Below are 17167 nucleotides of genomic sequence, written 5' to 3' on the forward strand. Positions count from 1 at the left end.
TTGATAAATATTTCAATTAATTTATTATTATTATCGTTATGCAAAATTATACTTAAAATTTCAGAGCACATATAAAGTAAAAATATCAAACTATCCTTTCATTCACAATAAATAACTCTTGAAAAAATAAATTGAGGGTAATTTGGTGGTTAAAAGTAATTTGATAATTTCATATTCTTTTACTTTGGAAATAAAAAATAGCCCTAAAAATAATATTTTTCAAAAAAAATGATGAGTGTGTTAATACCAAATACAGGTGTGGTCTAAGTCATGATCACAGTATAATAAATCATAATGCTTCCATCACTATCCTCCATCTTCCCACCACCCCCTATACAATTTGTCTTAATTCATTACTGGAATAAATCCCCTTTTCTTTCTTTGCTTTTGCATCAACTTGAAAACAAACAAGTGAAGCAGATACAAATATACCATAAAATTCCAATCTTTTCTTACAACTATAACATAAAAATCCAATCTTTTTATTCTTTCTCCTATCCTTTCTATTTAGCCCCTCCATTTCTTTTTTTTGACAGGTTTGTTTTTGTCTTCTTTTTCCTCTTTAATTATTCCAATTCTTTTTTTTTATTTTTTTTATTGCTTATCTCATTTTTAAATGATGGGTTGTGTTAGAATCTTGATATTGGCTTTGTTTTGATAAACCCTTGTGTAAATTCTTGATTTTCTTGAAATGGGTGAGTTGAAATTGTATGTGATATTGATTCTTTATGGGTTTTGTATACAAATAGTTGTTGTGAGTTGTCAGAACTTGACATGTAATTCTAATGACTTAAAGGCATTGGAAGGTTTTATGAAAGGTTTAGAATCAAGTATTGAGGGGTGGAAATGGAATGAAAGTTCATCTTTTTCATCAAATTGTTGTGATTGGGAAGGCATTTTGTGCAAGTCTTCTGCTTCTCTTGGACTAAAAAATGATGAATTTGAGTCTGGTAGAGTAGTTAAGTTGGAGCTTGGAAGGAAGAAATTAAGTGGGAATCTTTCTGAATCAGTAGCCAGTTTAGATCAGCTAAAGATTCTAAATTTGACTCATAATTCATTGAGAGGCTCTATACCTGCATCTTTGTTAAATTTGCGGAATTTAGAGGTTTTGGACTTGAGTAACAATGACTTTTCTGGATTGTTCCGGAGCAGTGTTCCGGAGGAGTTGTTTCAGTTATCGAATCTGTCTGTATTGGCTCTTCAGAATAACAGGCTCTCTGGGGAACTGAGCAGCAAAATTGGTAATTTTTCCAACCTTGGTCATCTGGATATTTCATCAAATTATTTTTCAGGGAAATTACCAGATGTTTTTATGGAGTTAAACAAATTATGGTATTTTTCAGCTCAGTCAAATCTTTTCAATGGTGAAATGCCTAGGTCATTGTCGAATTCTGGGTCTATATCTTTGCTGAGTTTGAGGAACAATTCGTTAAGTGGTCAGATTTATCTTAATTGCTCTGCAATGAATAATCTTACATCACTTGATCTGGCTTCTAATACCTTCAATGGATCCATCCCATCTGATCTACCCAATTGTCTGAAATTGAAAACCATAAATCTTGCTAAAATCAAATTCAGCGGTCAAATTCCAGAAAGTTTCAAAAATTTCCATAGTTTGACTTCTCTTTCTTTTTCAAATTCTAGTATTCAAAACATTTCATCTGCCCTTGGAATTTTACAGCATTGCCAGAACTTAAAAACTTTAGTGCTTACCTTGAATTTTCGGCAAGAGGAATTGCCGCCTAGTCCTAGTCTGCAGTTCAAAAACCTTACGGTGTTAATAATTGCCAGTTGCAAACTCACGGGTACAATTCCACAGTGGTTAGGTAAGTCTTCTTCATTGCAGTTGTTGGATTTGTCTTGGAATCAGCTTAGCGGAACAATTCCACCTTGGTTAGGCAGCTTGAGTTATCTCTTTTACCTGGACTTGTCAAACAACACATTTATTGGAGAGATTCCACAAAGCCTAACCAGTTTACAGAGCCTCATCTCCAGGGAGGTTTCTTTAGAAGAGCCTTCACCGGATTTTCCTTTTTTCAAGAAAAGAAACACAAATGTTAGAGGGTTTCAGTATAATCAGCTTTCGAGCTTCCCACCTATGGTGGACCTTAGTAATAATTTTCTCAATGGGTCAATCTGGCCTGAATTTGGGAATCTGCGGAAGCTGCACATTTTGAACTTGAGTAACAATAATTTATCAGGATATATTCCAGCCGATTTGTCAGGTATGACTAGTTTGGAGGCCTTGGATTTGTCCTATAACAATCTCTTGGGTAACATACCTCCATCTTTGGTGAACCTCAGCTTTCTGTCAAAGTTCAGTGTTGCATACAATAAGCTGTCAGGCCCGATTCCAACAGGAAGCCAATTTCCAACCTTTCCTAACTCCAGCTTTGAAGGAAATGTAGGTTTATGTGGTGACCATGCTGCCCCATGTCATATACCTAATCAATTGCCTGATGGATCAGCAGTCAAATCGAAGAGAAATACAAGGAAAATTGTTGCAATGGCTGTTGGGACTGGCCTCGGAACAGTTTTTCTTCTTACTATTACTTATTTGATTATTATGCGGACAACCAGCAGAAGAGAGGTTGATCCTGAGAAGGAGGCTGATGTCAATGAAACTGAGCTCGGTTCAAGATCAGTTGTACTTTTCCAGAACAAGGAGTTTGATAAGGAGCTCTCTCTTGATGACATTCTAAAATCCACGAGCAGTTTCAATCAAGCAAACATTATCGGCTGTGGGGGCTTTGGCTTGGTATACAAAGCGACCCTTCCTGATGGTACAAAGGTTGCAATTAAACGACTTTCTGGTGACACCGGTCAGATGGATAGAGAATTTCAGGCTGAAGTTGAGACGCTTTCAAGAGCTCAGCATCCAAACCTTGTCCAACTTATGGGGTATTGCAGTTATAAGAATGACAAGCTCTTAATATACTCATACATGGATAATGGTAGCTTGGATTATTGGCTGCATGAGAAAATGGACGGACCTTCTTCACTGGATTGGAAAACGAGGCTTCGTATTGCTCTAGGAGCAGCAGAAGGGCTGGCTTACTTGCACCAATCATGCGAGCCCCATATCCTTCACCGCGATATAAAGTCTAGTAATATCCTTTTAAGTGATAAGTTTGTAGCTCACTTGGCTGATTTTGGTCTTGCCAGATTAATAAATCCATATGACACCCATGTTAGCACTGACCTTGTTGGAACTTTGGGATACATTCCACCTGAATATGGGCAAGCTTCTGTGGCAACATATAAGGGGGATGTATATAGTTTTGGAGTGGTTTTATTAGAGCTTCTAACTGGTAGGAGGCCAATGGATGTGTGTAAACCAAGAGGAAGTCGAGATTTAATATCTTGGGTTTTACAAATGAAGACGGAGAAAAGGGTAACTGAAATATTTGATCCTTTTATTTACGACAAAGAACATGCAGAAGAAATGTTGCTGGTTCTTGAAATTGCTTGTCGCTGCTTAAGCGAAAGCCCTAAAACAAGGCCTACAACACAGCAGCTAGTTTCTTGGCTCGACAACATCGATATTAGTAGTTAGCATTGTCTTGTCATTGCTTAGTAAATCAAAACAACTATCTCATTGAAAAATCGTAGCAATTTGCATTGCTGAGCTTGAAAATGGTGTCCTAAATAAGTTTTGGTGTATAAAGTATACTTGAGGAAGTTTATTTCTTTCAAGAAATGAAGTTAAACATCACTTCTTGAGCATGTACATAGTAAACAGCAGATCTTTTCTTATTTATTTGCCATAGTTGCAAATTTCATTTCTCCCATTGTCTATTCAATTGATTACATATCCTTTTGGCTTTTGCAGACAAGGTTGCTAGTATAGAATATAGATAGACCTCAAAGCTATTAAGCTATTTTTTTTGTAAATTATTATTTCTGTAGGTGTTTCTATTGATGAGATAAGATACTATAAATTATTAGAAATTAAATTGACAAAAAAAGTATTTGAAATTATATATAACGAAGATAACATTTTTTTTATTGTCTATTTAAACTGCAATCTTATAGCAAAAATTACGACTTTTGGAAAATTATTGTAAAGTCATAGTGTTATAATTAACAATTTATAGAACTCCTACAGTTTTAAGTTGGCAATTAAACAATTGAGTTGATTTGAACTTGTAAAACAAATCCGCCTAATAAGATTAAAGACGGTGTTCAAGGGCGGAGGAAGGTTGTTTGGTGGTGGCTGAGCTTGTATGTGGACTCCTTAAGAAAGAATAGGGTTTGTTATTCTCTGTCAAGTGTCGACTCATCCCTCATACAAGTGCCTACGTACCCTATTTATAGGGATCAAGCCTCACGTAGTTCTTGGGGAACAAGTCACGTAGGCTAGGGTTAGGACTCTTCAACCCGTGCAGCCCAAGCCCACGATAAAGTCAGGCCTTCAGCCAATTAGTCACGTAAATCTCGACCGGCTCCACACGCTTCCTATAATCTCACGGCATCTCCGTATTTCTTCCCATAATTATAGCAATAACCCGTGTCGGCCCCGAAATTTACGAGCAACTCAGTCATCTATGAGCCACTTTCCATGTCGAACACAAAGTCCTCTAATGCGGGCCGGCCTGGCGGCCTCGGCCCGCACCGCCTTCCTTTTTAACCAATAAATACAATGTTAACTTTGATTTCATAAGATGTGGGCTCATGGGCCCAGCCCGCGTGTGGGCAACCGAGCCCAGCCCGCGTGTGGGCAACCGAGCCCAGCTCGCGTGTGGGCAACCGAGCCCAGCCCGCGTGAAGTCATCTGAGCCCACCTCGCGTGCTATCATCTGAGCCCAGCTCGCATGAAGTCATCTGAGCGCACCTCGCGTGTGGACACCTAAGCCCGCCTCGCATATGAGAGCCCAGATGGCAAATGTGAGCTCAGCTCGCATATGAGAGCCCAGCTCACTTGTCATGAGCCCAGCTCACATGTGGTCACGTGAGCCCAGCCCACATGTGCTAGCCCAAGTCTTATTAATCCATGGTTCTAGCCCACACACGAGAGCCCAGCTTCTCAATGCACCTATAGGGACCTGTTTAGGGCTCATGGCCGAAAGCGGGCATAACAACTACCCCCAAAATTCTTGGTCGCATTTTTGAGGCTAGGAATTTTCTAGTCTTTTTATGACCTCGCAGGTGCGAGTCCACCAGGCCGCACCAAACTGCCTTGCGTGCCTCGCCTCGCATGCCTTTCATTTTAGCATTCATTTTGACAGCCGTTGGACAGCTGGCGTGGGGATCCGTGTCGTCATCTAAGATGGTGACACGCGTCACCTCCCCTTTCTCTCTCCAATCCCCTATAAATATGTGCGATTTGAATTCATTTCTCACATTTCCAAAAACACTTCCTGAATTGCTGCTCAATTTGCTCAAGGATCTACCACGGCGAAGATTATCATCTCAACAAGAACCGTCTACCGGCGGCGATATTCTCCGGGACCAGATTCATCAGGATCTTCATACACCTCTCCCACAGGTACTCTTCGATTCGAGCCCGTTTTTTATTCATGCTTATTCACGTACACCATGCGAGCACACACCACCTGTTCGATGCGAGTTCACACACAACCACAACGCGCGATGCGAGCCCTTTCGCTCGTTTAGATACTTAGGTGCGATCCCGTGTGAGATGTCAGGACACTTAGGTGCGATCCCATACTTGTTTTTTGTTTTCTTTTTAGGGTCACACACTAATTTTCACCATCTTTTACAGATGTTGAGTGCGTCTTCAGCCCGCTCTTATGGATCGTCTAGCTCTTCCTCGAGCCCGGCTCGCACCTCTGCTAGCCCGGCTTGCTCTTCAGCTACTCCATCTCCATTAAACCAATACCCTCCTGAGCAGCGAGGCTCAAAGGACTTCCAACGCGAGTTGACCTCTCTTTCTGGTCGTCTTAGCCAACCCATCTCTCCTGGCTCAGCTATCACCCCTCAAGGGGCTTTGAACATTGCCAGAGTTGAGAACTCGATGCGAGCAGCTGGATCCGGCTCGCTTGATATTCACCTCGACCCGAACCCTGGGGATTTTACCAGGGAGAAGAATATATATGATTGGAGAAATAGGCTCGTGGACCTCTCTCATATTCCAGCCTCCCTTGGGGTAGAAGAGCTGCTAAACCGCGAGCCTGCTCCCTTGGATAAAGACCGAGCTGAGGAGATTTTAAGAGAAATGGCTAAAGAGAGGGCAGCCCGTCTGAGGCAAGCAGCAGCTAACCACCTCGACCCCATTCACCTTGACTCAGAATCAACTGACAGCGACCTGGGGAGTGCATACTATGACACCAGGAAGAAAGGAAAAGAGCCCGTAGCTGCTGAATATCCCATCCTGGGACTCGAGGGTGAAGAGGACGGCTCGCATTGGTCCTATGACTCTCCTCAGAGCGAGGAGGTGGCAGATGTTACAAGTCAGTACAAGATTTGTAACTATAACTATGCCTCCGCGGCCTCTCCTGAGCCTTATGTGCCTCCTGCCCAGCCCGAGCTCGAGGGTGAGATTGTTTTCAAAAGGCAGATTATTCCTGATGGGGAGGAGAGCTCAACTGCAAACGAGGAGGTTAAGGTGCTCGCTTGCCGCGACCTGCCTACCTCGCTGACTCAGAAACATCTGGCCGAGCACATTGAGCAGTTTCAGCTCGAGGGCCATATTGTCTTGCCCCTACCTCATATGAGATGCTATAGATTCAATAACTTGGAAAATGGAGGCAGGGTGCCTCGCATGGTCTTGTCCACTTTCCTATTAAGGCTGGGAATCTCCTCTCATCTTCATCCCTTCATCAAAGATGTTTGCGAGTACTTCCAGCTCGCACCCCTTCAGATCAATCCAAACGGATACCGGGCCGCCCTCGCACTGTACATCATGTACCACAAATGCGGGTACCCTTCTCTAACCGCGAGGCAGCTGGGTTACTTCCTCCATTTGAAGCATTCTCCTAACGACTTTGGGTATTTCTACTTCTCTGTCTGGCCGTGCTTCAACAAGAAGAACCTCATCCACAACGGGCCGAGCAACTCAGGGAAGTGGAAGAGCCCTTATTTCTATATCCACGAGGTGCCTCGAGTCCAGACTCATTTCTATTATAATCCATGTAAGTTTTTTTTTTCTGCCCGCTCTCGTCTCTTCTACCATAGCTCTTTCCTTTCAACAAGAATTTCTTTTATCTCCAGCCACCCCGCCTCGCACTGTCCTTATGGGACAGGAAAAGATAAACGCGGACAGTCTTCTAAATCTTCCTAAGGCGGACCGGGACATCCGAAAACTCATAACGACCTCCAATCTGGTCGCATGTGGGTTTTTGAAGGAAGGAGTGAGGCTGACTCCTCAGAAGAAATCTAGGAAGAGAGCCAGAAAGGGTAAAAATATCGGGCCCGCACGTCCGGGCCTGGCTGCTCGCATGCGCGAGCTCGTGTGCTCGCGTGCTCACTTTTCCTGCATGCATCTCACTTCACATCGCACTTTAATTCTCCGTATCTTTCACCTGCTCGCATTACTTCTTTCCATTGCATCTTGCTGTGACTAATCTATTGCTTTGTTGTTTTCTTTTTCAGAAATGGCCATCTCCCCTATCCCCTTCATGGAAGAGGCTGAGCAGGCTGCGGCCTCGGGCCCAGTTCAGCCCGCAGCTGCGAGCACAAGGGCTCGCTCTCAGGCCAATCCTCCGGCCCGCATGACTACTCTCTCCGAGCATCTCAAGGATTCAGGGCCCTCTCCTCGACTAAAGAGGCATAGAGGTAAAGAAGGAAAAAATGGCGAGCCTGAGCCAAAAAAAGCTGCTCCCTCTGATGCTCCCCTTCCCTCCTCTTCTTCTGCCAATATGGTTACGACCATATTCGGCCGGCTCGCTCAAGGTCACATCAGCGAGCAGGATTTAAAGGATTGGTCCTCCTCTGCTCTCGAGGTTAACCAGGATGCACTCTCCCGAGTCGCGGCCGAAGTATACTATCGTCAGTTATCTAAGGCTCGAGAGATGCGAGACCTCAGCCAGACCAACACAAAACTCGAGGCTAAAGTCAAGTCCCTTCAGAGTAAGGTCGCTGAGCACGGGCACGAGAAAGTTACGCTGGTGAACAACTATAATCAGAAGATAGTTAACCTGAACGCTGCTCACGACAAGGCCCTAAGGGAGCAGAAGGAGGCTCATGACCTGGCTGCTGAGGCATGTAAGAAGGAGAAGGATGCCCTCGGGGAGAGGGTGCTCGAGCTGGAGGGATCAGTTTCTGCCCTGACCGAGGGCCGTGAGGCCGCATTCGCTGATGCTAGGAACCTGGGGGCCAGGAATTTTATGAAAGTCTTTATGAAGAAGGTTCCTGACTTCGATTGGGCGGCTCTGGGTGCGAGCACAGCGAGGCATGCTGACAAGTTGAAGCTAGAGATGGAGAGGGATGCCCAAATTGCTGAGGAGGCTCGGCTCGCGGCCGAGAAGGCCCAGGTCGCTGGTGAAAATCGTGAGGGAGCAGAGGCTGATAACCCTTAATGTAATTTTAATTAGAACTAGACTTTTGACTGGGTAAGCGGGCACCCCTCTCGTCTCGCGCTTGTATTTGAAATATTCTACCTCGGGGCATAACTTATTTAACTTTTGTTTGTATAAAATGTCAAGTTATTTGTGCCCGCGTATGTCTTTACGGTGCTAGCTGGTTTTTTTTTGTGTTTTCTTACCATGCTTCTACTGACCAAAAGTAATCATAACTCTGGCCGCTTATGGCGAGCGTTACCCCTTCACTGCGAGCCCAATTTATTCAGCTCGTGTCATTTGTTCAATCAAACAACCATTGAAAGAGAATGCCAAGTGGAACAAGCCCGCATCAACTCGCAGGTGTTGTAGGTGTGCTCGCACTAGGAGCTCGCATGTGTCTTCTCCTCGCATCATGCGACTTTGAGTATGTTTGATGGAGGGATGGGCCCCCTGGGTCGCATTTATGGTCTTGAGGGCCAGGGTATGAGCTCGCATCGCGGGCCTATACCTCTTTATCCACATCTTTTATCTACTATGTGTTCATATTTTTTTAAGCGGGTCGTGGCCCGGCTCGTTTCATGTTCTTGGCATCAAGCGGGTCGGGGCCCCGCTTGATTTAACATGTTAATAAAACAACTGTTCTGTCCTCGCATGGGTTCCCAAGGATGGGGTCCCCTGCTGGGTATTTAATCTATTAACAGAAGTTAAAATATCAAGTGCACAAATAGAGATCAATCGTTTATTCATAGATAATGGGAAGTGAAAGGAATACATGCTTGTGGTCTCAGGGAGGCACCTATATGGCACTACCCTCCGAGACTTAGGAATATTTGAAGATAATACTAAGTCTGAAAAGAATAATATTACTGATAATACTTGCGAAGGTGTTCCGCGTTCCAGGCTCTTGGGATCAACTTGTCTTGCATATCATTGAGGTGGTAGGTTCCCTCCCAGAGCACCGATTTTATCTTGTAAGGGCCTTCCCAATTCGCTCCAAAGACTCCGTGACTCACCACCTTGGTATTTGGCATGACCCGGCGCAGAACCAAATCTCCCACCTTGAAAGTTCGGGCCCGAACCTTACTGTTGTAATGCCTAGTTGTCCTCTGCTGATATGCCGCTATCCTGATCTGAGCCTCTTCTCGAGTTTCTTCGATCATATCCAAATAAAACCGATGATTGACCTCGTTTGCCTCTGAGTCATAGTTGTCTCTTCGAATAGATCCTGCTCTCACTTCAACGGGCACCATAGCTTCACACCCATACACCAGAGAGAAAGGGGTCTCTCCATTTGTGGTTCGGGGTGTAGTGTTGTAAGACCATAGGACCTGGGCGAGCTCTTCTAGCCATGCTCCTTTCTTCTCTTCAAGCTTTGCCTTTAAGGTATGCTTAATGATTTTATTAACAGCCTCTGTCTGCCCGTTACTCTGGGGGTGGCAGACTGCGCTAAAGCTCTTCTGAATCCCCAGTTGCTCACAAAACTCTCGCATCTCCTTGCTATCAAATTGCTTCACATTGTCAGATATCAGCTTGTAAGGGATGCCATAGCGACATACAATAGCCCTGTATACAAACTCCCTGAGCTTTTTCGCTGTGATAGTGGCTAGGGGCTCGGCCTCTGCCCACTTAGTGAAATAGTCTACCGCAACCACCGCATACTTGACGCCTCCCCTGGCCTTCGGGAGTTCCCCAATCAGATCAATTCCCCACATGGAGAAGGGCCAGGGGCTCATGAGGGATGTGAGAGAGGCCACGGGGTTGTTGTAATAATTGGCATATCGCTAACACTTATCACAAGCTCGGGAGAATTCAAAGGCGTCTTTTTTCAGCGTTGGCCAGTAGTAGCCTTGACGGAGGATTTTCTGAGCTAGAGAGCTACCCCCCGAGTGATTGCCACAAATGCCCTCGTGTACTTCCCTTAGGATGTAGTTGCATTCCTCCCCATATATGCATTTGAGAAGAGGAACACTGAACCCTCTTCTGTATAGAATCCCATCGTATATCACATAGCGGGCTGCTTTGTATTTTATCCTCCTTGCCTCGTTCTTTTCGTCCGGAAGTGAACCTTCTCTTATGTATGCTAGAATAGATGTCATCCACGTGGGGCCGAGCTCATTACTGAGGCTGCCCACCTCGTGCTCGGGCACACTAGGTTGCCTCTGTATATCAAGGGGCACGGTCCCTAGCAAAGTGCTCTCGCGGCGTGAGCCGAGCTTAGCTAGCTCGTCTGCGCCTTCATTCTGCCCATGCGGGATTAGTTCCAGCCTCACCTCGTTGAATCTTGCGATTATCCTCTGTGCGCACTTCAGGTAAAGCTCTGTTCTCGGCCCCTTAGCTTGATACCCCTCATTTATCTGATAGACCACAATCATGGAGTAACTAAACACATTCAAATTCTCGACCTTCATTTCCAAAGATAGCTTGAGACCGTTGATTAGGGCCTCATACTCAGCATCATTGTTGGTTGCATGAAAGGCCAGATGGGTTGTACGTCTGATCTTGTGCGCCTCTGGGCTGATTAGCTCGATTCCAGCTCCTGCTCCATCACCGTTAGAGGCACCATCCACATATAGGCTCCACCATGGGGCACTATTTTGTCTCTCCAGTCCAACTTCTTCTGTGCTAGGTATAACAACAAGGGCTCCCGGCTCCACTTCTTGATGTGAGGGAAATTCTAGCACAAAATCGGCCAGGGCTTGGCCTTTGATCGCAGTCCTTGGCTTATAATCCACCTCGAATTGGCCGAGCTCAACCGTCCACTTCAACATTCGACCAGAAGACTCTGGTTTATGCATCACTTGTCTGAGGGGGTAGGAGGTTCGCACTTCAATCTTATGTGCCTGAAAATAGGGCCTAAGTTTTCGGGAGGCCAGGATCAGAGCATATGCTAGCTTTTCGAGGCTTGTGTATCGAGTCTCGGCATCGGCTAGCCTTTTGCTCACATAATATACCGGGAGCTGGACATCATCCTCCTCTCGGACTAATACCGCACTTATTGCAAAGTCGGAGACAGCCAAGTATAGGGTCAAAGTTTCTCCTGCCTTTGGGTTGGACAACATTGGAGGGCTGCTGAGATGCTTCTTTATGTTCTGAAAGGCTTCCTCACATTCTTCGGTCCACTTAAAATTCTCCCCGCTCTTTTAATTGCTTTGAAGAACTCTTGGCATTTATCGGAGGATTTTGAGACGAAGCGATTCAAGGCAGCCACTCGTCCCGTTAAGCTTTGAACATCCTTCACCCGTTGAGGGGATCTCATCTCGAGTAGGGCTTGTATCTTGGCTGGATTGGCCTCAATGCCTCTATGGTTGACAATAAATCTCAAAAACTTCCCCGATTCAACCCCAAACACACATTTCTGGGGGTTGAGCTTCATTCTGTACTCCCTTAGGATCTGGAACATTTCTGCCAGGTGGCGGACATGATCCCTCACTTCTTTCGACTTCACCAGCATGTCATCTACATAGGCCTCCATAGTCTTCCCCAATTGATGTTTGAACATCTTATTCACCAGCCTCTGATAGGTTGCCCCCGCATTAAGGAGCCCGAAGGGCATCCCGATGTAACAGTAAAGGCCCCGATCAGTAATAAAGGAGGTGTGCTCCTGATCTGGCCCATACATGGGGATTTGGTTATATCCCGAATAAGCATCCATAAAACTAAGCAATGCGTGCCCAGCCGTGGAATCAACCAGCTGGTCGATTCGGGGTAGAGGAAAGCTGTCCTTCGGGCAGGCTTTGTTCAGGTCGGTGAAGTCTACACATGTCCTCCACTTGCCATTGGGCTTCTTGACAAGCACGGGGTTGGCCAGCCACACGGGGTAGAAGGCCTCTCTCACAAGTCCTGCCTCCATTAATCTATCCACTTCTTCTCTGAGGGCCTCTGCCCTCTCTCCACTAATCGGCCGTCTCTTTTGCCTAACCCCCTTCTTTTTCGGGTCCAAGTTGAGCCGGTGGCACATGACATTTGGGTCAATCCCTATCATATCAGAGTGTGACCATGCAAAGACATCCAAATTCTCCCTTAGGAAGCGGGCTAGATCCTCTCTCAAGTTAGGATTTAGGTTAGAGCCTATTCTGAGTACCTTGGAGGGATCATTTGGGTCTACCAAGATCGGGATTGTGTCCTCTGCGGCCCCAGCCCTCTCGACCATTGGGGGCATTCTCGGGTCTAAATCTGCGAGAGCCTCGCTAGATTTTCCCATTCCCGTGATTGTCAAACCTTCCGCATCCTTGAGCTCGGTCTGGTGAGCTCGGGCCGGATTTATCAAGCGTTCAGAGGTTGCAGTTACAGTGTGAGTGATTCCGTCGGGCAGGTCCCTAGTGATTGTTGTTTCTTTGTGTGCCCACTTCCTTCTCCTAAGTCTTGCAGCGATTTATTCTGGGCTCTCTTCTTCATCACTTGCTTCCTCTACAATCCCCTCCTGTATCAACATGATGGGCTGAGAGGCTTCTATTAGCAAGGCCCCTGGACGTGGTTCCACGTGAATTCCCATGTGCTCGAAGTAGTTCTCGGGCAACTCCTCAATTGAGATCAAATTACAAGTCTCGTGGCCCTCGGGACGTGTTCTTTTCCTGCTCTCTTCCTCTTTCATGGGGACGTCGCACTCACCTGCTTCAGCTATCTCCCTTGAGGCACTTCTTGACTCGGCCGCCTTGAGTGCCTGGTTGTAGCAGACCCTGGATTCGTATTGACAACTCTTCAAGATGCCTACCCCCGTGGGGGTTGGGAATTTTATCGTCATATGATGGATCGAGGTCACCATCCTCATCGCCCTCATAAGGGGTCTGCCCACTATAATATTGTAGGCACAAGGCTGGTCTACAACTGTAAACATAGCGATCTGGGTGGCCACATGAGGCACCTCTCCTATGGTCACCGGGAGCCGAATTGTCCCTTTCACTCCGATCGAGTTTCCCGTGAACCCATACAGGTGCCCACCTGTTGAGGTTAATTCTCTATCCAATAATCTCAGTTTTTTGTAGGCATCATAAGTCAAAACATCAGCCGAGCTCCCGGTGTCCACCATTGCTCGGTGAACATTCACCGTCCCAATCTTCATTTTTATGACTAGGGCATCGGTATGAGGGTAATGCACCCATTTTGCATCGTTCTCCTAAAACACGATATCATCGGCCTCCCTTTCAAAGAGCTCCGGGGGCCTTTGGCTTAGATGATTGACGTTGGTGAGTGGCTTGTCCTTTACTTCCCGGGCATATCTGTCCATCGCCTTCCGGCTGTCTCCACCAATGTGAGACCCGCCTAGAATAATATGAATACTACCAGCCCGAGGGACCCTTTCTTTGTCTTCTGGGGGTGGAGGAGGGACGGTATGATAATCCGTCCTGTGTCTTCGAACGTCCTTGACAACCCACTCCGTAAGCTTCCCTTGTCTAATCAAAGTCTCAATCTCATCCTTTAGTTGTCTACAATCAGCTGTATCGTGTCCGGTGGCCTCATGGTACGCACAATACTTCGAAGTGTCTCTTTATTGTATTATGTGAGAGGAGTTGCCTTCCTGAATACCCCCTTCCCTACATATGTAGCATATATGTGGTCGATAGAGGCTACCAGAGGGGTGTGTGTCTGCCATTTGCTTGTATAAGGCCTTCCTGAATCTTTAGTGGTCTCTTTGCCACGGGCAGACTTTTTCGGGCTCGAACTACGCCGATACGTCTTCCTCCTCTCGTCAGGGCTTAAGGATCGGTCCCTCTTGTCTTGATAGCTTTCGCTGATTTTCAGTTCTCTCATCGATTTCTCTACCCTCTTGAAGGGTTCGGCTTGCTCATAGAACTCGGCCAAGGTCCTCGGCTCACTCGCTTGGAGGTTCTTCCAAAATTTCGATCCTTCTTTCAGCCCTGCTATCAAGAAATTTTTGATGGTCTCCTCACTGGCTCCTCTCACCTTGGGGACCTCGGCGTTAAACCGACGAAAGTATTCTGCCAAGGGCTCCCCCTCCCTTTGCTTGATGTTGGCTAACGTGGCCACAGGAGGCGAATAGTGGAGGGTCGACTGAAATTGTCTGACGAACAAGTCCTCCAATTGCCTCCACGTTCTTATGCTAGCCGGTCCCAACTTAGAGAACCATTGTTGGGCACTACCTCTGAGTGATGCCGCGGAGAGTCTGCAGCGGGTCATCTCTGGCACCTGATAGACTTCCATCTCGGTGTTAAATTGTATAAGGTACTCCGCCGGGTCGGCTTCGCCGTTGAATAGAAGGTCGGGGTTGTGCCTAAATACCCGAGGTAGGGGGGATGATCGGATAGCAGCCGTAAACGGAGAGGGGGCAGCCGATGCAGGGGGCCCTCTCTTCTCTCGCTCCATCTCATCTAAGATCCTTCTCAGGTCCCTTACTCTAATAACTTCTCCTTCTCTGTCACCACCCGTATTACTCGAATGGTGTGAGCCCTGAGGTCGTTCGTGGCGTCCCCCTCCTCCAGCTCGCGCCTGCGACTCCTCTTCACGGTTGTCTCTGCGTCTACGTCGCTCCTCCCTCCTGGGCGAGGTGCGTTGACGTCTTTCCGGAGGGGTCGCTGCACGTTCCCTTTTCGAGCCTCTCTGATCCACGGGCTCTTTCTCTTCTCTCTCCTTCTTACAATTCTCCAATTTGAGCATGATGTCATGCTCGCTTAGTTTTTTACCCACTCGGTCTAGCACGCTAGTTGACCTTGCCTCAGATGAAGCTGGCTTCTGCCCCGATCTCGTAAAGATCTGGCTGCCCCGCTCATCATGGCCTCGGGGTATATCTTCCTTTTCGCGCGATGTTTCTTTCTTCTGCTTGGTCTCGGTTGCCACGTCATCAAAATCGTTGATCAGCTTCTTCTGAGGGCCTTTGCCCTTCCAGCTACGCTGTGAGACCTTGAGGCGGCGCGCCTTACGCTTGGCGTTCCGGACCGAGCTTCTTTCTACCTTTGACATTCGGGCGTTGATCTGATTCATCTGATCGGCCAGCCCTTCGAGATACGTTATCACAGCCTGCCCGTCCACGGTTGCAATTGGTGGAGGTGGCGCCTGATTCTCTGGGGGCGTGTGTTCAAAAGTAAGGTCCTTCTTCTTGCCTCCATTCCCTGGTGTCGCCGCTTGCTTGCTTTCTTTGGTCATCTTTCTCCCTAAGATGAACCTCCTAGCCCTCCTTCTAGCGCCAAATGTTATAGGGAGAATTTCGTATAACAGTGTTGTGGAGGTTAATGGGTGGAACAAAGATCAAAGACGGTGTTTCAAGGGCGGAGGAAGGTTGTTTGGTGGTGGTTGAGCTTGTATGTGGACTCCTTAAGAAAGAATAGGGTTTGTTATTCTCTGTCAAGTGTCGACTCATCCCTCATACAAGTGCCTACGTACCCTATTTATAGGGATCAAGCCTCACGTAGTTCTTGGGGAACAAGTCACGTAGGCTAGGGTTAGGACTCTTCAGCCCGTGCAGCCCAAGCCCACGATAAAGTCAGGCCTTCAACCAATTAGTCACGTAAATCTCGACCGGCTCCACACGCTTCATATAATCTCACGGCATCTCCGTATGTCTTCCCATAATTATAGCAATAACCCGTGTCGGCCCCGAAATTTACGAGCAACTCAGTCATCTATGAGCCACTTTCCATGTCGAACACAAAGTCCTCTAATGCGGGCCGGCCTGGCGGCCTCGGCCCGCACAGCCTTCCTTTTTAACCAATAAATACAATGTTAACTTTGATTTCATAAGATGTGGGCTCATGGGCCCAGCCCGCGTGTGGGCACCTGAGCCCAGCCCGCGTGTGGGCAACCGAGCCCAGCTCGCGTGTGGGCAACCGAGCCCAGCCCGCGTGAAGTCATCTGAGCCCACCTCGCGTGCTATCATCTGAGCCCAGCTCGCGTGAAGTCATCTGAGCGCACCTCGCGTGTGGACACCTAAGCCCACCTCGCATATGAGAGTCCAGATGGCAAATGTGAGCCCAGCTCGCATATGAGAGCCCAACTCACTGTCATGAGCCCAGTTCACATGTGGTCACGTGAGCCCAGCCCACATGTGCTAGCCCAAGTCTTATTAATCCATGGTTCTAGCCCACACACGAGAGCCCAGCTTCTCAATGCACCTATAGGGACCTGTTTAGGGCCCATGGCCGAAAGCGGGCATAACATTTGACTTCGAATTACTGTATAATATAGGTAAAATCAAGAATCATTGATTCTTGATCAGTGATTAAGTACCAAACTGAAGTAGTATTAGGCTGCGATCCATTGTTTTGGTAGGGGAGTTTGGCACAAGCCACAAGTAGAGCTGGCCACTTGTGCGGGTCCGTGCGTGTCGGGCCGGGCCGCACATGGGTTGGGCACTCGGAAACAATAACACTGAACCGGCCTGTTAATGAGCGAACCGGGCTCGGGCCGGGCTTGAGTTGAAGAAACCGAAGTTGTGATCGTCCAGGCGAATAACCGTGTACGAAACCCGCGGGCTCGTGCGATTTACTGGGCTCGGACTGCATGCTCTGCACCGCTAGACTTCTTTCCATTCTGCTACTTGATAATATATTATAAGTATTAATATATTTTTAGTCAGGATACACAGTCACACATGACAGGAGTGTAGTGTTAGTGTAGGAGTGTAGCGTTAGTGTAGGCTGTATATTGAAATAATTAATTACCAATATTTGTGTTTTTTTATTTTCTTTAATTTTTCTGTTGTCCCGCTGTTCAGCATAGCAAATAATTCGGACTTTGTGTTTTAAATTTTTCTG

The 17167-nt window shown here is 46.8% G+C and overlaps 2 protein-coding genes across 2 annotated transcripts; one reads left to right on the plus strand and one right to left on the minus strand.

The window, feature by feature from the left end:
* The first annotated feature begins 314 nt into the window (after window positions 1-314).
* LOC141707312 (phytosulfokine receptor 1-like) lies at window positions 315-3789 on the plus strand. Its single transcript, XM_074510399.1, has one exon. The coding sequence runs from the start codon at window positions 692-694 to the stop codon at window positions 3554-3556; it is 2865 nt and encodes a 954-aa protein (XP_074366500.1). The 5' UTR covers window positions 315-691; the 3' UTR covers window positions 3557-3789.
* Window positions 3790-8811: 5022 nt separating this feature from the next.
* On the minus strand, window positions 8812-11521 carry LOC141688621 (uncharacterized). The gene is made up of 4 exons (XM_074492897.1): window positions 10342-11521; window positions 9905-10080; window positions 9476-9832; window positions 8812-8964 (listed from the first exon to the last, which is right to left on the minus strand). The coding sequence occupies exons 1-4, from the start codon at window positions 11519-11521 to the stop codon at window positions 8812-8814; spliced, it is 1866 nt and encodes a 621-aa protein (XP_074348998.1).
* Window positions 11522-17167: the final 5646 nt, after the last annotated feature.

Source organism: Apium graveolens, chromosome 2 (assembly GCF_009905375.1).
Source record: "Apium graveolens cultivar Ventura chromosome 2, ASM990537v1, whole genome shotgun sequence".
NCBI lineage: Eukaryota > Viridiplantae > Streptophyta > Magnoliopsida > Apiales > Apiaceae > Apium > Apium graveolens.